The sequence below is a fragment of the Microtus oregoni genome, unplaced genomic scaffold, assembly GCF_018167655.1.
Source record: "Microtus oregoni isolate MIOR12 unplaced genomic scaffold, Mior012 000006F_ref0000085, whole genome shotgun sequence".
In the NCBI taxonomy this organism is placed as follows: domain Eukaryota; kingdom Metazoa; phylum Chordata; class Mammalia; order Rodentia; family Cricetidae; genus Microtus; species Microtus oregoni.
The window spans coordinates 50609366-50633512 of record NW_024543065.1 but is presented as its reverse complement, the minus strand read 5'-3'; the positions used below and the strand labels follow the sequence as shown (position 1 = coordinate 50633512).

The following is a 24147-nucleotide window of genomic DNA, read 5'->3' as shown; positions in this document are numbered from 1 at the left end:
AGTTCCCGAAAGAACATCCTCATTGTCTCAGTGTGTGGGTGCATCCCTCATGGCCCTGAGTTCCTTGTTCGTGCTCTCTCTCCTTCTGCTCCTGATTTGAATCTTGGGGTTGTAGTCTGGTGCTCCAGTGTGAGACTCTGTCTCTGTCTCCTTTCATCGCCTGCTGGAGGTTAATATCCAGGAGGATGTCTATATGTTTTTCTTTGGGTTTACCTTCTTATTTAGCTTCTCTGAGATCACGAATTATAGGCTCAATGTCCTTTATTTATGGCTAGAAACCAAATATGAGTGAGTACATCTCATGTTCCTCTTTTTGGGTCTGGCTTACCTCACTCAGGATAGTGTTTTCTATTTCCATCCATTTGCATGCAAAATTCAAGAAGTCATTGTTTTTATTGCTGAGTAGTATTCTAATATGTATATATTCCATACTTCTTCATCCATTCTTCCACTGAAGGGCATGTAGATTGTTTCCAGGTTCTGGCTATTACAAACAATGCTGCTATGAACATAGTTGAGCATATACTTGTTTTGTATGATAGGGCATCTCTTATGTATATTCCCAAGAGTGGTATTGCTGGGTCCAGGGGTAGGTTGATCCCAAATTTCCTGAGAAACTGCCACACTGCTTTCCAAAGTGTTTGCACAAGTTTGCATTCCCACCAGCAATGGATGAGTGTACCCCTTTCTCCACAATCTCTCCAGCAAAGGCTATCATTGGTGTTTTTTTATTTTAGCCATTCTGACCACACCTGTGATATTTGGACCATGTTATGATCCAAACTGCTCATTTAGCTGAATGATGGGCATGCTCCTGGTCTCATGTTTGAGATTTCTGAACACACCAGTTCCAAGGACTATATGTGGGTGCTTCTCAGGGAAACTCTTAATCTGTCCTATCTGTAAGACTTCCTTTAGCATTATTGCCTTGGAGGGCACTGACACAGGCTCGGCAGTGGACATCAGTACAACGGGGAAACACAGCATTTTTGGTGCGAGGCAGATATGGGTCAGTAACATCCTGGAGAGACAATGGTCATCTGACTCCAGATCCCAGGTCTGTACCATCAAGCTCTGCAGCTCAGTTCACACATGGCAAAGACTGTTTCTCCCACACAGCATAGGAAACCCATCATCTCTGAGCACTCAAGTCCTCCTGCATTGGCCTGTGATTCATCTTCTGCCTGGTTTTGTAAGAACAGGGATTGGGGGTGGATGTTAGACAGGGCAACAGTGGTTGAAGGAGGCCTTTGCATGTGTCAGAGGTCACACAGCAGGCCATCTTCTCTCTGCTGTCTACACAGGCACAGCACACCATCACAAGCAACAACTCCAACCCCATGGAGGTTAAAGATTGCAGTTATAACGTTTGTGCATGAGAGTCAACCACAACCTACCTGTGGAGGAAAAATGGTCAGTCTCACCAAAGGTGAAAGGGTGAAGCTGTCAGAAGGCAATGGGGCTCTCACTTTAATGAATGCCACCACTGGCATAGGACTATGTAAGTGTAAATCCAGGAACTAAATGAGTGACACCACATTCAATCTGAACATTTGCCCATAAGTATTTTGTTTCATCAATGCTACAACTTCCTAAATGCAGATGTCTAAAACCAGAACACTTGGCCTGCCTTTGGTTCACAGATCCACCACATAGACACCTAGGCTGGCCTGGGAATTCTGGTCTATCCCCATGCAACCAGAACCAGCACTGAGCTAGAATGTGCTGGAGGGACTTCTCCTGCCTAGAGAGGCTCATGGTGATGGACTCAGGGGACATTTCTGACTCAGTCTCAGTGCACACATGAGGGTTCAGTGAAACTTTTTTGTATGTTGTGTTGGAGATGCACCAGGGATCATGCACGATACATGATTACTCTTCTACCAGTCTGTACCCAAGCTGTTTGTGGGACCTGCTCAACTAAGGTTATGCCAGAGACATGACAGCCTTCTATAGACAAGAATTTTCCGTTCGCTCTTCTCACATCACATTCTACTTTATCCTTTTTGCTCCAGGTTGTTCAGATGACTTGATCAAATCCTTTTCATGTATTTACTCATGTATCCAGGATGAGACCTCAACCTGTTCTGCCATGTTGCTTCTCACCCAACTGCACACCACTCTTGTCTTCTCAATGGGAATCTCCAGATATTCTACCAAGATCACTTTATCACCAAAATCACTGCTAATAATTGAGGATATTATATCTCCCTTGTCCTGAACTTTATCATTGGCATCAATAGTTAAAAAGTGAAGAAAATTACAGGTTTTTGGAAGTGGAATCCTGAAATGACAGCATTGAGCTTTGGGGTAAACCCTTGGTTTTATGTATAGATTAATTAATTCCCAGCATGAGTCATGGGCAAAAACAAATCCTAATCCTTTTATGAGAGTCCAGATTTGATCCTTCCTCCTCTGTTTGTATCTCTTATTTCTGTTGGATGACTCTGGGCTGGTTTTGGAATGTGTAATGTGGGTTCCTCCCTAGAGAGAGAAACTTCCCAGGCAGGGACTTTACTTAAGGTTAAGTAGATTTTTCTTTCTGTCACTAACTCATGCTTTCACATACATTTCATTGATTTTCATAATCACCATGACCCAGAAGTAGTCCCCAAAACTCTGAGCCATGCTCATGTTCCTTTATCCCAGATGCTTCCAGATCCTGTCTTGTCTCAGGTGGTCATTGTCTTCTGCTCTGATTTCAGTGGATCCAAAAGAGGCAGATGATAGATGTGCCTGGGAGGCTTCTCCTGATTCCGGATTAAACTCATGTTTTGATGGTACTGTTCAGTTAGATCTTCACAATGTCTTTGGTATACATCTGAGTGTTATTGAACTTAGCATCCAGGAGGTGGGAAGTGTGAAATTCGGGGTAGATACCTTGTGCAGTTACCCTGGCTCTGTGTGGACAGCCACACTTGTGATGACCACAGCAAACAGAGAGGGACAGTGAGGTGGAGAATGGGTGTCGGGGTCCATGGCCCCAACATAGAAACTGTTTTTCCCTAACTCAATGGGTATGGAGGCGTGAGGAATAATGAGACACAGTTCACACAGCAATATCAGAAGGGCATCTCAGGCTTCATGCATTCCTGAAGATCTACCTGCGTTTATTATTCAAACACCTTTTATCCCTCAGGTAAACCAAGGTGGAAACTCATTAGTATTCTCTTTCTGGGGGATGCTGTACAACTGAAGTCACCAGCTTGGAATCAACACCTCTTCCCAGGTGATCTACATATTAACAAAAGAGAAGGAGCCATACATCCTGGCCTTTGTTAGTTGGCTAGCTTGTTTGGCAGGATTGCAGCCGCCTTGGAAATTAAGCGTGGCCAGAGAGCCTGGCTATAAAAATCTTGTCTGAAATATGGGCCTACAAATGGGGAGCTTCCTGAGGAATCTCTCCATGGAGGAGGTGGCCTTAACAGTTTGAAACAGTGTCCTAGTTAGCCTTAGCTGCTACCTTAACACAGCCCAAATCCACCTGGGTAGAAAACAGAGTCTTGAGGCACAGGCTCAGTCAGAAAAACAGGTGAGTGACCTTCCTGCTCTATTCCCTAGATTCAGTTCCCAAAGACCTGTCCCATAGCACAAGTTGTAATTTTGGGGCATGTGATTGGATCTTGGTGGGTGAAATACAGCCCGAGGGAGACCTTGGCGGGTAGGAGCCAGAGGCCGCACAGAGACGAGAGACAAATATGCTGTATAGACAGAGCTTAAGAGGAAAGTTTGTTAAGAAAAGGAGGAAGGAGAAAGAGAAAGAGATATAGAGATAGACAAAAAAGAGATAGACAGAGGTTCAAAGGCCTGTTTGTCACTTTAGACAGCAGTGGGAAGAGAGCAGGAATGGGTGGAGCTTACCTCTGCACCTATGTGCACCTATGTGCAGAGTAAGTAGTGACATAGGAGCCATGGGACTCTGGGCAGGCCAGGGTAGGTGACAGGAGGCAGACCAGAATAATGCCTGAACCCTAATACTCCTATCTTTTTCTTATCATAAAATGGTGGGGAAATTAAAGGTGATAGCAGGAAGGACAGGGATGGGAGCTCCGGGTTCCCAAGGAAGCTTCCTGCTGATCTGGAGCACTGGTCATTTTGGGGAGACCTGAGAAAGCTGGGGTTCTGGCCATGTCGTAGGGTATCTTGTGGCTTCACTGATATCTAGGCTGTGTCGAATCATCTAGTGCCTCTTGGTCACAGCAAGATGTTGCCATAGCAGAAGACAAGGTTACGTCTAGGGCAAAATTTTTTCTTAGGTCCTGGTCATTGAGGAGGGGGGAGTGACTGACTTGTTTGAGGTGAAACCAAGTTGACTTCCTGCAAGTTACAAGAATGGTCAGAAATGGTTTTGTTAGAGACATTAACACTCGGTCTTTTAACCAGAAAACTTTGATGAGTGTTTTTAGTGCAACGAAAAGCACCTTTTAAGTCTATAGTTTGGAAACAGCCAAAGGGAATTCGAGATCTTGAGCTTGTAGTTATGATTGCATAGTGGTATAGTACGGTGTTTAGACTTAGTATTGCTCTAGGAGAGAGGCCTATGACCTGAATTTTCTACAGAAAACTAAGAAGGTAGTTGTAGTCTTGGTTGCTGCTTATAAGCTGGCAAAACTACTAGTTGTAAAACAGCAGAGATCTTAGAGGAATAAATTTTAATGAAAAAATGACAGACTTACTTGCTTTACTACCTGGACAGTTACTTCCCAGGGTCCTCCATGGTCACTGAGGGCAATATCAGTCTTTTACTGTTAGGTCTAGGCCTGTCAGGCTTCTGAAAATCTTGTAGATTAAGAGTTTATAGGAAGATCAGCCTACAGTTGTCTTAGGCAACTTGAGACAGTTGATTCCCCTGTGTCCTGTTATTCATGGTCTGAAGAAGTTCTTTGTAGTAGTTGAGGTGAAGGGTAGTTTTCTCAGTGGCCAGTGTTACTACTTACAGAGCAAGTTCCGGGTAGAAGCTCTTCCGTTTCCATCTATATGTTGTGGAGGAAACAGATGGTGCTAGGAGCTGGCATGCCTCCCCAATCGGAAAGGCCTTAGTTAAATATTTTAAATGCCATATTCTCTAGTTCTCTAAGCATTTGAGGACTGTCTGTTGGCTCTCCAGCTTGATTGCAACTGGTTTTTAACTTAGCAGGTCAGATTTATGTTTGCAAAGGACAAAGAAGTAAAGAAAAATTCCCATTTGCAGTAGAAACTTAACACCGAAGACTGACGGTAGTGAAGGTTGCTCTTGCAAACAGCTTTTAGGAGAGGACTGGGTGTTGCAAATGTCTAAGCTAGTCTTTGTTGATCTGAAATAGATCTTTGCAACCTTAAATTTTTATCATTATATGGAGCATATTTTAAAGCAGTTTAATCACATATACAGTATATTGCAAAGAATTTAATCACACATTTTCATCATTATTCAGAAGTACATACCAACTTAAAATATTTGAGACTTTTTTCTTAGTCTAGGAGAGGATACAACAAACAGAGGTCATTAGGACTGTTTAAATTTTTTTTCTTGTTAACAATTGGTATATGTACATATGCACATACATTAAACAGGAGTTGAGTAAAATAAGAAAGAGAATTAGTGTGTGTTGAGCTAGATAAAGCTAACTTCTCCATCTTGGGACATTAAGAGAGAGAGTAGACAGACATAAGAAGGTCTTTGGAGAAAAGAAAAACAAAGTAGAGAATCAAAACCATCAGTGAACTGAAAAGCAGGTTTGTTGCAGGAGCGAGAGAGCAGATCCGCTACAGGTGTAGCAGGCTGGTGGGGTCTCTGTGTGAAGTGGGTGTCATTGGTGGACCCTACCAAAAAGCATGCCACTGCGCAACAGTCAGTGTGAGAGGGAATTAGAGACAATGCCACAAAACGAAGGTGAGGGATGAGCCAAAGAGAATGAATGAACTCTGCCTGACAGGCCCTTTTAAAGGCAGAGACTAGGGTATGCTGTGGACACTGCACAGAGTGTACCCACACCCTGTCACACTATTGCCTAGAGGGGAGACAGGAACAGCGCAGCAGCCCTGAGCTGCAGCAAACCCTAGATATACTGGGGTGTGTATGTGCAGAGTCAGAGCAGCATCTGCACACCTGGGTGGCCAGCGCTGGGAGAAAGAGCAGAGGGAGGGCTCATTAGGTTTTAACCTTGGCAGTCGGGTTGTAGGACCTGCTCTTAGCCAAGGTGGAATCTACCCATGTGTTACAAGGCACTTTATAGGATTTAAGGTATATCCACGCATGCAGGGTACGTATAACCCAGGCATTCACAACAGAATCACAAACAAGTGGCCAAACCATACTTACATTACTTTTTCATACGTAAACAATCAGGAAACATCCCTATATATGCTGTTTATCTCAGGTCAGGAAAGAAGGGCCCACCCACCCATTGGGCAGGTTGGTGCTGTGGCAGGGACAGGACATGAAGAAGAGGGAGGCATTTTGAACAAGAGATCGAGATGCCTAGTGAAACAGAACATTCCCAGCCAGAGAGAGGATTCTGCCCACTGGGGCAGCTGTGGCAGGAGGGTGAGGGTGGACAGAAGCAGCAGCACAGACAGGCAGAACGGAACCCTCCAACACTGAGATAGAAGAAATGATTGTATGCATGGTAACTCCTTCCTTTTCCCCATCCGCTGGCAGAAGTTAGAAAGGTCCAGTCAAACTTCAGGAGGTAAAAGGCCTTGAGGTGGCCAACCTGAGTACAGAGGCAGAAGAGTGAAAGACACAGTAGTGAGCGGATGGGCTTCTGGTTTTTGTCAGCTTTTTCCCATGAACGAGGCAAGAAGATCCAATGATCCTTTTCAAGCAAGGATCAGTGATACTGGCTCAGGCCATTAATTTGGTCATTGGCAAAAATATGGGGTCCAAGAGGCCATGAAGCCTGAAGGGCATGAAACCCGAATGAGAAAGCACGAAGAAGAAAGACTGTATAGACCAAAAGACCCATATAACTGAGAACAGATGAACATAGAAGGCCTGAAGAACCCACAGGTCCAAAAAGCAAAGACACAAACCCCTGTGTTAAAGCAGGGGGCCCTGAGGTGCTAGGCCATAAAGCCCCACTTGTAGGTAATGCCAGTGGTGATTGTCAGAAAAATCCAATTGGGGAGCAGGGAGGAATCTACCAACCTTAGCTGGTGTTGTGCTTACTATCCCAGCAGATGGGTGATCTGGAAAGTGGAAAGTCAAAGGACAGGATTCTCGCATATTCCAGTCTGCCCACTTGCAGAGCGTGGTAGAGGCTGGCACCACTGTATTTATATGCCATGAGACTGAACCTTGGAGTTTGTATAACTGCCTGAGAGAGACCTTGACTGGTGGGAGTCAGAAGCTGTGTGGAGGATGAGAGACAAATAAGCCATGCCGACAAAACTTAAGTGGAATATTTATTGAGAAAAGGGGGAAGGAGAAAGAGAGATAGAGTGAAACATAGAAAGAGAGAATAGCAAGAGAGACAGAAGTGCAAAGGCCTGTTTGTTACTTCAGACAACAGAGAAAAGAGATCAGTAATGGGTGGAGCCTATCCCTTAAAGGGACCTTTTGTACCTGTATGCAGAATAAGCAGTGACATAGCAGCCATGGGACTCTGGGCTGGCTAGCTAGGTGACAGGAGGCAGGCCAGCATAATGCCTGAATCCTAACACAAGCTTTCCTAGTTCATCAACACACATTTATGTCCCCAATACAAGGGAATCCACCTTTGTAAAAGAAACATTATTGGGACTTAGAGGGAGACTTCAACATCACACTTTTACCTATGAACAGGTTGTTCAGACAGAGAATAAAGAGAGAATTAAGGAAACTAGCAGATGTTATAATGCAAACGGACCTAAGCGATATCTACCAAACATTTCACCCAAACACAAAAGAATATACCGTCTCTCAGCACATAATAGAACCATCTTCAAAGAAGACTGTATCCTTGGTCTCCAAAGAAACTTGAAATAATCCCCTGAATAATATCAGACCACTGTGGATTAAAGCTGGTTTTCACCAACAGAAACAACAAAAAGCTTACAAAGTCATGGAAACTGAACAGTTCTCTATTGAATTACTGCTGAGTCAAGGAAGAAACAAAGAAAGAAATTAAAGACTTCCTAGAATTTAATGAAGATGAATGCAGAACATACCCAAAGTTGTGGGACACAATGAAAGTCATGCTAAGAGAAAAGTTCACAGCACTAAGAGCCTTCATAAAGGAATTATATTGGCCTCATACTAGTGACTTTACAGTAGACCTGCTAACTCTAGAACAAAAAGAAGCAACACACCCAAAAGGAGTAGACAACAGCAGAAAAATAATCAAATTGAGGGCTGATATCAATACAAAGAAACAAAGAAAAGTATAAAAACCAACGAAAGAAAGATTTAGTTTTTTGATAAAATCAACAAGATAGATAAAAATCTTATAAAAATTAACTAATAGGCAGAGATAGAGTATCCAAATTAACAAAATCAGAAGTGAAAAGGTGTATATAATTACAGACACTGAGGAAACCGGAAGAATTGTTAGGGAACACTTCAAAAATCTACAAGTTGTATAGGTGGAAAAGAATTTATCTCACTTTATGGGTTCCCTTTTCACTTGCTTGAGTTTCTTTTTTTTTTTTTTTTTTTGATTTTTCGAGACAGGGTTTTTCCGTAGCTTTTGGTTCCTGTCCTGGAACTAGCTCTTGTAGACCAGGCTGGCCTCGAACTCACAGAGATCCGCCTGCCTCTGCCTCCCGAGTGCTGGGATTAAAGGCGTGCATAGAAGCTTTTTTTTTCTATGTCCCATTTGTCAATTGTTTTCTTATTTCCTGAGAAAATGGAGTACTATTTATAAAGTCCTTTTCTACACTTGTATCATGTAGAACACTGCCTAATTTTTCCTCAAGTACTTTCAGCATATTGGGGTCCATGACCCATTTGGAGTCAGCTTTTGTGCAGTGTGGTAGATACTGGTCTACATTCATTCTTCTACATGTGAGCATTTGCTTTTCCTAGCAGCACTTGTTAATGATGCTGTCTCTTCTGCAGAGCATATTTTTAGCATCGTTGTCAAATATCAGATAAATGTAATCATGTGCAATAATGTTGGGTGTCTTCTATTTTGTTCCTTTAGTCTATATGTCTCTTTTTGTGTCAGTACCATGCTGTTTTCATTATGACTGGTGCTTTTAGCAAAATTTCAATCTTTCAATTTTACCAATAGAGACTCAGGAGCCAGATGTTGCAGTGAAAACCTGTTAGCTCAAAGAGGCAGAGAAAGTACATCGCTGTCATTTCTCCAATGTCTAATGTTGAAGACCAGACTCAATGAAATTCATACAGTACCAGGTAGGAGCATGAGAATTAGAATTATTAAGCAAATGGAACAGAGATATGAGAGAAATAAAAGAAACAGAACAGTATCGGGAGGGAAATTCAGTGGATACTAAATTCATCTGCGTGTGTTTTTAACATGCTTATATACTTCACTCCAAAAGGGGAAAAGGGATGCAACATACTTCATTAACACGATGTGAGGAATAGACTTGAATTTTCTGACCTTTGGTCCAGGTGGAGCAGATCCACCTCTATACTTAAAATACTAATTAACCACACCCTAATCTCTTGTTTGTAGCCACATCTGTTGTCAACAACTTTGAAAGAGTGAAAATATGCCCAAACTCTCTGACCTCTTGTCAAGGTGGAATAGGCTCACATCTTTGGGCCCTCACACTCCTTAAGCTAAAATGTTCCTCTCTCATACATCCTGTGCATCTCTCTATCCATTCTTCTTACTCTCCTGAACTCTACTGTTTTTTCTTAACCATCCTATGCTCACTCCCTGTGAACTGCTTGCTTGCTCTGCCTTTTGACCTATGGTTGACTTTATTTAATCCTGTATACAATATTCACAGAGAAAGCTCTTGGAGGAAAAGTCTGTGCTGGGACTGAGGGACACCACAATTAGAAACAGGTTTGTCCAGTTAATATTGCAACCTCAGATTTCACAGTATTATTAAATATCCTGCAATATTTCCCCTTTTCATCTAAATTAAAAGAAAAGCATTTAATTCTAACACAATAAAACTACAATAATGAAGGTATTTCTACCAAGCTTTCCACAATGTACTGCTTGTGTGTATTTGGTATTCCTATGATTAAGTATTTTTGGGTTGAAAGTTCTGTAAAATGTTCAAATCAGTATAAAAGGAGGGAGTACCATTTCCTGGTACCCAGACCTGAATAATCACAAGGAAGCTATATTAATTACAACACTGTTTAGAAAACAGATTACATGTATTCCTGCCTAGCTCTTATATCTTAGTTAACTCATTTCTATTAATCTGTGCATTGCCAATTCTTAGAGATTTAGAAAACAAATTCAAACTGTTGTGACCATTTGAATTTACTTAAAACATTTAAATCCATTAACTGTGTTTTTAACACCAAACAATAAAAATATCCTTTTTACTTAAGAAGAAAACTCAAAATCTGATGTCCAAGATGGCTTGGGCCACGAGGAATACAGTCTAATACCCTAATATGCAGTTAAAACATAGAGTTTAAGAAACCCATTTTGCATTTCATGCCAGTAAGGCAAGTGTGCCTTTTGCAGATTATCACTTATTTCAAGTTATTAGTTTGATTTTTTTCATGCCTGATCATATGAAAGGTTTGTTTCATCATTATAATGTGCCTTTGACTGAATGACCAAACTGTCTTGCGTTTCCTTATTCAGGATGCCTCACAGGTTCAAATCTGATCTTTATCCATCTTGATGGTCTCTGCAGATTTTTCTTTTCCTGTAGAAACAAAGGCAAAACCTTTATACAGTTTAAAACATATCCTGGTTTCCAATCTGAAGCCAACACATCTTTAAAATATCCAGGCTGATTCAACTCAATAAGAATTTTTCTACTATTCAATGTCCCTCCTCAGCCGTTCCTTTCTCATTAGCATTTAAAATTTAAAGGTAATAAAATACTGTTTAATCTATCTCTGAGGGTCTTTGTTACCCTTTTCTGTTTAGTACGCATTTCTTTTAAAGTGTGGTTAGATCCTTCTAAAACTGCTTGTACTGTATGATTGTGGCATATACCTGTAAGATGCTTTATGTCATAATATTCAAAAAAACTTGTCTTATTTAACTAGAGACATAGGCCGGAGCATTTCAGTCTTCATGTGTACAGGTATTCCTATAATGGCCATGAATCCTAAAAAGTGTGTAATTACAGAATCAACCATCACAGAACTTAAAGCAATTGCCCATAGAAATCCTGAATATATATATATATATATATATATATATATATATGTGTGTGTGTGTGTGTGTGTGTGTGTGTGTGTGGCAATTGCCCATAGAAATCCTGAATATATATATATATATATATATATATATGTGTGTGTGTGTGTGTGTGTGTCAATTGCCCATAGAAATCCTGAATATATATATATATATATATATATATATATGTGTGTGTGTGTGTGTGTGTGTGTGCGCGCGCGCGCACATGTTTTAATTTTCCAAACTCTGAAAAATAAAACATAGCCATTTACCAAATTTTCTTTGAATGCCCTTTGACTTGCTTCCTCTATGTGGTGTAGATTGGTCCTATAAAAACAAGAAGGTCATGTCCTTATAATTTCCTTGGCTTGTTGCCAAGTGATAGAAAAATCTTTTTTCAAACCATTTATGTTAACATGGAGTTTCTTATTAAATTCTGAGGCATCTAGCACATTCCCTATTAATAGTTGAACAATTTCATCATTACCTTGCGCTAGAGGGCCTGCCTGATAAACCCATATGGGTTCTGATACATATTATTCTATTTTTGATTACTTGTTATAGATGAATAAATACTAAAGTTATTCTGAATCATTCATAACCAGTCCAATGGTTCCAATAGGTAATCATAATCAGATGAACAATTTAAATAGACCTATTGCTCCCAAGGAAATAGAAGCAGTGATTAAAAGTCTCCCAAACAAGAAGCCCAGGGTCAGATGATTTTAGCACAGAATTCTACCAGGCTTTCAAATAAGAGTTAATACCAATACTCCTCAAATTATTCCACAAAATATAAACAGAAAAAAACATTTCCAAATTCTTTTTATGAGGCCACAGTCACTTTAATATCCACATCACTCAGAGCCTCAACAAAGAAAGAGGATTACAGATCAGTTTCCTTCTGGAAGTTAGGTGCAACAATTCTCATTAAGAACTCACAAACAGAATCCAAGTACACATCTGAAAGATGATCCACCATGATGTTGTGGTTTCATCCCAGAGAAGATGGGTTGGCTCATTTTATGAAAATCTGTCAGTGTAACCCACCATATAAACAAACTGAAAGAAAAAGAATCCGCTGGATCATCTCATTTGATGCTGAAAAAAAAAAAAACCTTTGAAAAAAATCCAACACTCCTTCATGATAAATGTCTTTTAGAGAACAGAGATATGAGGGACGTATCTAAACATAATAAAGGCACTCTACAGCAAACCAATAGCCAACATCACACTAAGTGGGGAAAGCCTAAAGCAATTTCACTAAAATAAAAAACAAGGCTATCCACTCTCACCAAATTTTTCAAGAGAGTTTTTGCAAGTTTTAGCTAGAGCAATAAGACAATTGAAGGAGATCAATGGGATATAAATTGGAAAGGAAGAATTCAAAGTGTCACTGTTGGCAGATGATAAGATTATATACATAACCAAGCCCAGATATTCTACTAGGGAACCCTGAGAGGTGATAAAAAAAAAAACCTACAGTGATGTGACTGGTTAAAAGTAACTCAAAAATAAGTAGTCCTCCAATATACAAATGATAAACTGGCTGAGAAAAAAAATCACCCTTCACAGTATCCACAAACAATAGAAATGATCTTATTGTATGTCTAACCAAGTACAGTGGTTTGAAAGGAAATGTCCCCTAAAGGGAGTGGCAATATTAGGAAGTGTGGCTTTGTGGAAGTAGGTGTGACCTTTTTGGAGGAAGTGTGTCACTGTGGGGACAGGCTTTGAAATATTTTTGGGTCAAGATTTGCTTCTGTGATAGACAAGTCATTTCCTGTTGCCTAGAAGATGCAGGACTCTCAGATACTTCTCAAGTACCATAGATGTCTGCATATTGACATGCTCTACTCCAAGAAGACAATGTAACAAACTTCTGAAACTATAAGTGAGCCACACCAATTAAACATGTTCCTTTATAAGAGTAGATGTTGTCATGGTTTCTCTTCACAGCAATAGAGACCCTGACTAAGACACAAAGCAAGTGAAAGACCTTTATGACAAGAACTTCAAGTCTTTGAAGAATGAAATTGGAGAAGATATCATAAGATGGAAATATTCCCCATTAGGATTAACATAGTGAAATAGTTATCTTACAAAAAACAATCTACAGTTTCAACGTAATTCTCATCAAAATTCTAACACCATTCTTTACAGAACAATACTCAACTTCTTATGGAAAAACAAAACATGTAAGATAGCTAAAACAATTCTGTGCAATAATGGAATTTCTGGTGGCATCATCATCCTTAATTTCAAGCTCTGTTATAGAAATATAGCAATAAAAACTATATTTTATTGTATAATAACAGACAGGTGTCTCAGTGGAGAGAGGGGAAAATGCAGTCACGATGCAAAAATAAATAAACAAAACAGTAACAACAGAAAAGAAAACAGTCTCAACCAAATCAGGGTGTACATTTCTTTGAATGATTGTCTTAATTGACATAGGAGGGGCCAGTCCACTGTGGGCAGCATGATTTCCATGCAGATGGTGTTTGGTTGTATAAGAAAGCTAGCTAAGTATGGGTCAGAGTGTGAGTCTGCGAATGAGGCAGCAAGCAGCATGTTTTCTGCCTTGAATTCCTTCAGTGCTACAATATAGCTCAGTACCAGAAAGGTAATGGACTCTAGTCTTCCCTCCTAAACCACTCCTTTTCAGGGTGTTTTTATCACAACAAGAGAAAGAAGCATAGAGCACATTGTAGGGGAGGCACATCTATTTGACTCGATGTGATTTATACCCCTGAGTACTCTCTGGACAATGAGAAGGTGGGATTGAGACAGCAGTGACTGGTCTGAAAGTGCATGTACAGTCTACTATATTAGTGTCTCCTGTTTTGTTTTTCCAGACAGGATTCTTCTGTGTAGCCCCAGATATTCTGGAACTTGCTTAGACCAGGCTAGTCTGCATCTAAGAGATCCACTTGCCTTTGCCTCATGAGTGCTTGGATTAAAGGCATTCAGCCCCATGGCCTGTTGTGTTTTGTCCTTTTACTCTCAAGAGAAATGTCCTAGGACTTTCCTTCAAAATTTCCTGGGCACAAGGCTCCTCCTGAGAATGCCCATCCTCTGGATTCACACTACTTGCAGCTTTAGTCCAGGGCTTTCCAGGACAAATCTGGAACCCTGTTTAGACCCATCCTACAGTAGAAGGAATTAGGAGTCCTGAAGAGCACAGTGATCAGGAAGACAATCATTGAATGCCACCGGTGCCGAGCATATCAGGGAATCTCTCATTTGGCTTCTTGACCATGCTTCCTGTTAGCATTGAAGATGAGACTTCCGTTCTTCCAGTGATCACGAGCATCAGCTCAATGCTATGAAAATTGTTTCCCTGAGCTATGACCTAGGAGACTGTTTTCCATCTCTGTCCCTACTTACCTTAAGCTCCTTCACTAAAATGTACTCTAACCTACTGGCTCCTTCCTTTGTCTGAGAACACCTTTCTGCATGGGAACCATGAAGGTCTCCTCCGTCCTGTCATTTCTCAAAAGAAGACATCATTCCCATCGGTAACAAAGGGTAAAGGTGACCGGAAGGTCAGAAAGGACATGTGAGTAGCCAAAGCATAATGCTAGAATGTTGCCTTGGAAGCCTCCTTAGGAAGGAGGAGCCCACAGTCCTTTCGATTTCAAGGACACACAGGTCACCTCTTTCCCAAGACTGAGTACATGGAACCTCTCAACCAACTTCTCCTTGGCCTCTTTCCTGGAGAATTAATTTGACTGGTGGCATTAGTTTTAAAGCACTGATCTTCATCCTTAGTCATCACTTAGCTGGTCTTTTCCCAGCCCTCAGGGACATTTATGTCTCTTTCCTGCAGGGATTAAGAAAAAACAAAACAAAACAAAAAACAAAACAAAACAAAAAACAAAACAAAACAGGGGGTAGACTGAGTGCTCAGCTGGGTCTGTGTGTCACAAAGACATAAACATGGTGAATGTTCCTCGCTTCGTGCTGACAGACCCCAGGCAAGATCAGAGCAGATGTCAGTCCCAGGATGAGCCATTGTTCCTGAGGCCATGGGGATGCTTATCAGCCTTGCTGCAGAAATTAGGCTGGTTGAGAAACATAAAGGGAAGTTGAGAAGGATGCAGGTCACCACTGAGAGTGGAAGGGCTTGAGCAGTGCCTTGGACCCCAACCCCACCACTCACAGCCCATTGGATTCTGAGAAGTGCTTCTGTCTGAGAAGAATCTCAGCCCAGAAGGAGGAAGAACAGCAGAGCCTGAGTTCTGTGTTGGAGCTGAGGTTCTTCTCCTCAGACGGAGGACAGCAAGTGAGAAGATTGATGGAGTCCTCTGTGCTTCTCTGCAAGGGGTGTACCCCCTGGCAGAGGCTTCTGCTCACAGGTAAGGGTACTCACTCCCTGACTGTGTGGGGAGGGGGACTCAGAGGCAGGCTGGAGTTTCCTAAAGAGGAGGACAGGATCTTGGGAGGAGACTCAAGGTTTCTGTTTGCAGCTTTGGTGCATAAGGTACAGTAAGGGACAGAGGCTCAGCATCCAGAAGCTCTCAGAGTACAGGGGGTGATGATGGTAAGAGAAAAGCCTCAAGCACTCCATATTCACAGTGAACTTCATTGGTTGTAATGTTCTGAAGACAGCTTGTTACCCACTCTGACAGCATGACCCTCCAAATAGAAATCAAACAGGGAAGGGTTAGAGAGATGTTTCAGTGTGGGAGGATGTGATAACCTGAAATCAGTCCTCAGCTCCCATGCAGTAGATGGAGAGAACACACTCCTGCAGGCTCTACTCTGCCCTCCACATAGGTGCTGGGGCATGTACGCACACATGCACACCTTGGCACATGTGCCCACACAAATTTGTGGCATACACAAGGAGACACCAGCCTTCACAAATACATGCACAAATTAGTATAAAATATCTAAAAGTATTTTTTTCACACTTAAACTTATTGTCCTAAGTTCCAAAACTAGAAACTATGAAGAAAAATCGCAGAAGGCACATTCTTCTTTCCTTCTTTCCTTTTTTCTTTTGCCTACTGTGTCTGAATCTTTTCCAGGAACTGAACTTTCCAAAAAAGATCAGACTAATCCTACCCTTAAAAGTTCCTGGTTCTGCTGCTTGATGGTGGCTCAGGCCTTTAATCTCAGCACTAGGGAGGCAGAGGCAGGTGATCAGGCCAGCCTGGTCTATAGAGCAAGTTCTAGGACAGTCAATGCTTCAAGGAGAACCCTGTCTCAAAAAACAAAACCAAAATTAAAACCTAAAGACAAACAAACAAAAAGCCCTGGTTCCAGTGGACTTGATGCCAGTAAACCCTAAAGATGAAGCCTCAGGTTGAAGAAAATCACAAAGAGAACAGAGAGTAAAACAGAAAGTGATGACTCTCCAGAGGAGGAGTTCAGAGAGGCAGTGATCCTTACATATATACTCTATGTGAGGATGGATAAGGGACACCGAGTCAGGGAACCAGACAGACACCTGAGCACAGAAATCCTAAGGAGTAATGACATACTCAGACACTCTGAGTGAATGGAAGCCATGGTGCTCATGCCAGCGAAGGATGGTGGGCACAACCTATGTACACAGCAATGCTGAGTGGTGACCACACCCATTTAATATTGGTGGTTTTTTTCTCACTTCTTTTCTAGCCTTCCTTTTAACCTTCTGGCTCCTCTCCGCCACTGCCCATGAGACCACTGTATCAGTGCCACCCATAGTGTCTGAAGGAGATGACGTCCTGTTCCTTGTCCACAATCTGCCAGGGGAAATTGAATCCTTAGCCTGGTTCAAAGGGCTAGGAGACGAGGCAGAAGAAATTGCAACATATGCACTGCACAAAGGTTTAAGCAGGCCAGGTCCTGCACACAGCAGTAGAGAGACAATATATCACAACGGATCCATGCTGTTTGAGAAGGTCAACCTGAAGGACACAGAATTCTATACCCTACGAACCTATAATAGAAGTGGAAAAATCATATCAACAGCAAACGTGTACCTCAATGTGTATGGTAAGTGATTCATTGTGAATCTGTGAGCTGGGTGAGGTTTGTTTCACTAGACACACACAGGAGAATAGTCTGTGCCTAACTTCCCTGTGTATTGTGCCACCATGTTGCAGTCTCACCATTTAGTGCAGGACACACAAGGTGTAGATTAATGGCAATAGATCAGAATCCTTCATTTGACTTCACCTTGCACACAGGTAGGTGTGTGATGGGTAGTTCATCTAAGGAAATCAATCTCTGTCTAGACTCTAGGAGTACTTACCAGGAATGTTTCCTTGAGAAAGACTCTGAGGGCATCAACAGTGTGCATGGCTGAAGAAAAAATGGAATCCTCACAGAGGTGTGAGCTCCAGAATGCCCTGCCTCAAGACCTCTGTCCCAGACTCCACTCCATGTGTCCATGAGAAAGAAGCAATTGATAAGTGTTGGATTTTGACTTTCTGGTGGTAGGGAAGAGTGCTCCCTAGTAGTCAGAGTCTTGTGATGGTGTGGGATTAGACTGTGCACTGTCCTAAGAGCCTTGGTTGTACTACTGTGCTCCATCCCTTGGTCATCTTCTTTAGAGAGTCAGCAGGGGAGCATAGTTCAACAGGTGTCCAGGCCATTGACTACTGTCCTCTTGGGCACATGGGGTTTTACATGAAAGTCATAGTGCCCAATTAGAGGGACTAAGCACATGGGTTCTCCTGACAAGTGCTTGTTCTTGGAGTCCCATTTGAGGAATTCTCTCCTTCAGGCAAATAGCTATTGGATATGCTGGTCTGATAGCTTCCCAGAGGAGAACTGTAGTTACCCTGGAGATCACCAGGGCACACAATGAACTGCCAGAAAGGTATTTATTTGCATGAACCAGGAACTATCCTTGTAGCCTGGTTCCACCCTCCCCCCTTTTTTTTGCAGATCTAAAAATCATGGTCTCAGCATTCTCATAACAGCTGATAAATGTGTCTGCTACCCTTTCAGGAGATCATGTTCAGTTTCCCGCTATTTATGTGTTCCCTTTGGGAAATACATGATACCCTAGAGGAATCAACTAAACAGTATTCCAAGGTATCTCAGAAAGGTTATGGAGCATGTGGGCACACCTGTTACACAGCTCAGCAAACAGAGGAAGTAGGATCATGGTCCTGAACATCTTGCACATGATAAAGAATCTCAAAGCCCTTTTCCGGGAAACAGGTCACTTCCTCTCACACACTCAAGATCTGAGACTCATGACACATCCTGAGCCTTTGATCTCTGTCAGAACCCAGTCTGACTGTGATTCTAGGGGGAGTATATTTATTCTTTTCCACACACATCACTCACCTGGTCCCTTTGGAGCCTCGAAGTCAGTTTTGTCACCTTCCTGGTGGGAGCAAATTCCATGTTTCCAGAGCATTGAATACACAGGGCAGACTGGGCACCCAGCTGGGCTTCTTTGTTACACAGTTGTGGCTCATGTCACAGGGATGGCCATTACCCTTTATTCTAACTCTGTATTCTAGATGGCATAAACATAAAGAGGGGACGACAAATGAGCAGGAAGCAGTGCTGAAAGTGGTGGGGCAGAGCAGTGTTATGAACACAGATCCACCCTCATTATACTCTGGGAGGTGCTCCTTCCTGGGGTTAGGGCTCAGCTCATATGCGGGAAGGGCAGCAGAGCTTGTGAGTTGTGCTGGAGCAGACACCTCAGAGGAATGAGAGATCAGCCTACGCAGACAATAGAGGCCCCTTTCCATGCTCCTCAGCAAAGGGTGCACCACATCTCAGGGGCTTCTACTTACAAGTAAGGAGACAGTGTGTGAGGGAAGAGAACTGACATGCTGTCTGTAGTCTCCTGAGTGGCACAAAGACCTGAGAGGAGTCTCTGTGTTTGTAGGGGAGAAGATGCAGAGTGCGAGAGAGGCTCAAAACTTAGATTCTCTTCTTGAATACTAATCAGTAAGGGTTGGGGAGACATTGTTTTTGCCCAAAATTTGTAAGCATAACCACAGTATTCTGGAGATAGAATACAGCTTGATGGCCCAAATTAAAAAAAAAATCAAGCTGGTGTGGATCAGTGACATGGTCCAAAGATATAGGTATTTGATTCATTGTCTGGCGTGTAGAGACCAATGAACTGACATCTTCTGACCTCCATGTAAGTACGGTGTCTGCATGTCCCCACCACACACACTAGACCAGCCCTTCCACTACTCACATACAACTATAATATGGAAACAAGCGCAAAAAATCAAAACAAATTGGATGATCTAATACTCTATCCATAAATCTAAGTTTCTTAAATAAATCCATGGGCAGGCATCACCCCAACACCATTGGGGTAATTGAGGTCAATGTGAGCAGGGATGTGATCCAGTAAGACACAGCCATGCTGACAACTGAAGACAGAGACCCATATAGTGGAAATGACAAGTGTGGGGACACTGAGAATTTAAAGGGCCTGGGCAGATCTCTACCAAGTAGGACATGGAGAAACTCACCCAGAAACCTAGGCTGAGCAATGGACACAGCTGCTCAGGACATAGGGCGTCATGTTAGGCAAATAGAAAAGACCCAACTTAGGTGGACTTCTCTTTTACCTTCTAGCTTTCCTTTGGAAGTGTGGATGCCTTGCTCCCTCTGCCCAGACCACTGTTGAATCACTGCCATCCAGCGTTGCTGAAGGGGGAAGTGCTCTTCTACTTGTACACAATCCCCCGGAGAATATTTTAGAGTTTCTCTGGTATAAAGGAGAGGTTGACTCCAAGAACCTTTTGGCTACGCAACCTGTACCAGCCAAGAAACCAGCTGTGTGGGGGCCTGCATACAGTGGCAGAGAGACATTGCACAGTGATGGATCCCTGCTGCTTCATGATGTCACTGAGAAAGACCATGGATTGTACACACTCCGAATTCTGAGAACAGATATGGGAATTGAAGAAGCACAAGTGCAACTCCAGGTGGACAGTAAGTGATTCTCTGTGATTGTGCAGTGCTGGGTGGGGCTTAGACACACAGGACTGCTGTGACTGGCTTAGGCTCTCTTTCCTCTGCTCTGTGTCCCCAGGTGGAGGTTTGAGTGCTTAGCACAGCACGCATTGCTAGAGACAAACGGCCATAGAGCAGCTTCCATCTTCCATTTGCATCAAAGTATAACTTGATGGAAATTAACTCAGTCTCACATGGCAGAGTCAGCCTAGTCTATTGGGGTTCTAGATCAGGGAGAACTGCATACTTTCATCTTTTCAAGGCTTGAGTAAAAATGTGACTCAGGGGAACATTTTCACTGCAACACTCTTACATCCTCTTTAAGCTGATAGGGGACATGGTTTTAGAACATCCATGTTGAGTGTCATAAACGGAATCTAGGAACTGGTACAGAGACCAGTTCTTCCTGTGGGCCAGCCGTTCATGCTTGCACAGCCTGCTCTCTTTTATTATTCAGGATTCGGTTCCCAATACTTGAACTGACTGCATTGGTCTGAATCCTTTTGCATTTATCCCCAATTTTTAAAATGTGCTATAATTTTGCCCACAGGCCAACCAGGTGATCGCATTTTCAAGCCTTGTCTTGCAAAATGATTGTAACTTGTGTCAAACTGACATAAAACCAGCCAGCCTAGTACCTAAGCCTTTAAAAGAGCTGAGACTGACTTGAAGATCAGACTATTCCCGCCCCCACACAACCCCAGACCTAAGAGTCACTTGACAGTTCAGCAAGAATATCTATTAGATGAAGTCAGGAGCTGAGTGTTGTCTCAAAGGAAACTGAAGAAAAAAATTGTAGAGACTGCAAGTTCCAGACCTGTTGAGCTCAGGGGAGGCATCATCTCAAACCTTACTGTGCATGAGTGTGTGCAGTATCTGCCTGAGGGTAGTGAAGTAGAATCCAAGTAGACACCCAAGAGGACAATTCTATGCAGAGGAATGACACTTTCAGGGGCACTGTTGGAAAGAAGGGGTTTTGAAAGGTGAGGAAAGGTCATGTTTTGGCCTTCATTACATGGGATAGACCCTCACACACCTGCAATGCTAGGCTGAGTGATGAATCCATTTGCTCAGTCTGGTTGGAGGTCACTATCTTTTCACCAAGCACAATGATCCCTATGTGATGTTTTTTTTTCTCTTTTCCCTCCCAGGTTCCCATTCTCTGTTCTGTGACACTCTTACTTCTTCCCAACTCATGATCCAAGCAGAGCCTCGGTATGTTTCTGAAGGTGAAGACGTACTTCTCCAAGTTCATAATCTTCCAGAAGATGCACAAGCCTTTTCCTGGCACAAATCAAAGGATGGGAGCCCAATTTTTAAACTCAACAGAGCCATGCCTTCCATCTCCTGGGATGTTGCACAGAGAACAAAAGGGATGGTGTTCCAAAATGGATCTCTGTTGCTCCAGGATATCACTGAAAAAGATGCAGGAATCTACACACTAGAAGTTTTAAACAAAGATTTCAAAATTGAAAAAGCATACGTGAAATTTTATGTAAAGAGTAAGTGACTATGGTGTCTAAGTCCTGGGTGCGGTTCATCCTGTTTCATACACTAACCTGTCAGGATTTGGCTGTGCCTGCTCTTCTCCCACTGTATTGTGTGCACTCACTGGGGTTTGCGTTTCTACTGCAAGACACACATTGGGTAGACAAACTGTAGATCAGAACTACTCACCTGTCTTTACCTGCAGAAAGAAGGACCTGTGCTGGGAAAACTCAGCCCCAGGATGTCATCCTCAGTGCAGACATTTGGAGTTTGCACCATGGACATGTACCCAGAAGAGTGTGGGAGTCAGACAGTCCCTGGTTGATGAAGCCATGGGATCTTCACAGAGATCACTAGGAATCTCTAACTCCAAAACATTGCCCCTGGCATGAATCAAGATCACATTGGGGATATTTTTAATTGTTTGTTTAGATTTTTGGTTAGAACTGGCAGGAACAAGGCTTTACTGACTGTTCAAGTCATGGGACTGACTGTCTCCTGGGGTATAGAATCAGCCGTGTACAGCCATGACAGCTGGGTAAGATAGTTCACCTTTGCATCTCCTTCTTCTAACGCTGAGTGGACAGGAGTTTGGGCAATTAGCCTATTGCTCTGATGAACTTATGAGAATTCACAGGAAGGTCAAGGCACTAAGGGAAGAGACAGAGGAGGCAGATAGTAACAGATGCTGTTGATGTGAGTAGCTGCCCCAACTCAAGATCAAACTCATAACTAAGCTTAACACTTAGACACAGTAATGATCATTCACTATGTGTCCTAATACATGGAAACTGAGACATGGAAAACAGTGCCTGAATCAGAGTCACACAGTCACTAGCTCGCAGATACAAAGCATGAGATATGTCTATAGTACCAGCTTCAAATTCTCCCTCCTGGAAGATTTATATAGTATGAACTAAAGAGGGCCTGGTTGAACTCTCTGGATGACTGTCATTTGGTATTCTCTGTTTCTTCACAGAGCCTGTGACACAGCCCTTTGTGCAAATCACTGACACCACAGTCTCAGGAGGTACATCTGTGATCTTCACCTGTGTTTCACCCAACACTGATGTCTCCATCCGTTGGTTCTACAAGAAGAAGAATCTGCAGCTCACAGAGAGGATGACTCTTTCCCCAACAAAGTGTGGACTCAGAATAGATCCTGTCAGGAGGGAGGATGCTGGAGAGTATCAGTGTGAGATCTCCAACCGCCTTGGTTTGAAGACCAGTCTTCCGGTCTCCTGGCCGTGACGAGTGAGTGACCTTTCCTCTCATCCCACAGTAGAATGCTGGCATTTCTTTATCAATGGGATATAAAAATAGAGAATAGTTATGTGGTGAAAATGATTAGTTTATTACTCAGGTACAGCCTGCTGGGAGACACACCCCAATAATCTTGAGATACACATGTACATAAGGGAAGACCTGAATTTAAAGTGAGGTTGTCTTAAAAGGAAAATAGAGACATAAATATGGTAAACAAAATTTCAAGTGTTGTAAAAGCTTAGGCTGTGGTTCAAATATATAGTGATCCCTCAGAATTCACAGCAACTGATTTCAGGAGCCCTCAAACTTTTGGAAGTTCTGAGTCTGCTGTGGAAATGGTGTATCATTTGCATTGAGAAAAAAACGTACTCTCGTATGTTCAAATACATTCTTTTTAACTAATCCATGTAGGTCCAATGTTGACTGCACACCAGTCATCCATGTGAAGTGAGGAAGAGTGACAGGAGGAGGGTCTGCCCATGTCTCACTGTGGACATAGCTGGTTTTTAAATAGCTTTGATCCACAGTTTGTTTGATGCACAGATTTAAATTCCTTCACATAAGGGCAGACCATACTGTTTTCATCATGATAGTGAGTGACATTCACACTGGGACCGATCTCATTAGTACTTTTCCTATTAATACATATTTCTTTCATTTTAAAATCTCTTCTTATATATTCATCTCAACTACAGTTTCCCTCCTTCTACTCCTCCCTAAGAACTATTTCTCCTTTACCTCAGATCCATTCCTCTTCTGTTTCCCTTCAAAAAATGAACAAGATTTCCAGGGATATCTTTAGAACATGGTACAGCATCTTGCCTCAATATCTCAAATCATAGCTGCGAGAGGCAACCCAGTAGGAAGATAAGGGTTCAAAGAGAAGGTAAAAATATTAGAATCCCCCCCCCCACTTCCACTGTCAGGAGTTCCAGAAGAATATCCATCTACACCACAATAACTTATATGCTGAGCCCAAGCACAAGCTCAAAGGTCTGTGATTATCCCTGTATTCTCTGTGACCATGCATTAGCATGCATAATTGTTTTTGTGTTCCACCTTTTCATGGTGTCCTTGAGCCCTCTGGTTCCTAAAACCTATCCTTCCCCTCTACTCTGGGGTTCCTCTGGTGCCACCAGATGGTTTGCTGTATGTATCTGCATCTGTTCTTATATGTTGCTGAATGATGCCTCTCTGG

The 24147-nt window shown here is 42.4% G+C and overlaps 1 protein-coding gene across 1 annotated transcript; it reads left to right on the top strand.

The window, feature by feature from the left end:
- The first annotated feature begins 15197 nt into the window (after positions 1-15197).
- Positions 15198-22934, top strand: LOC121449929 (pregnancy-specific glycoprotein 22-like). The gene is made up of 5 exons (XM_041654588.1): positions 15198-15252; positions 16884-17243; positions 19815-20174; positions 21347-21697; positions 22663-22934. Exons 1-5 carry the CDS (start codon positions 15198-15200, stop codon positions 22932-22934), a joined length of 1398 nt encoding a protein of 465 aa, XP_041510522.1.
- The last annotated feature ends 1213 nt before the right edge of the window (positions 22935-24147 follow it).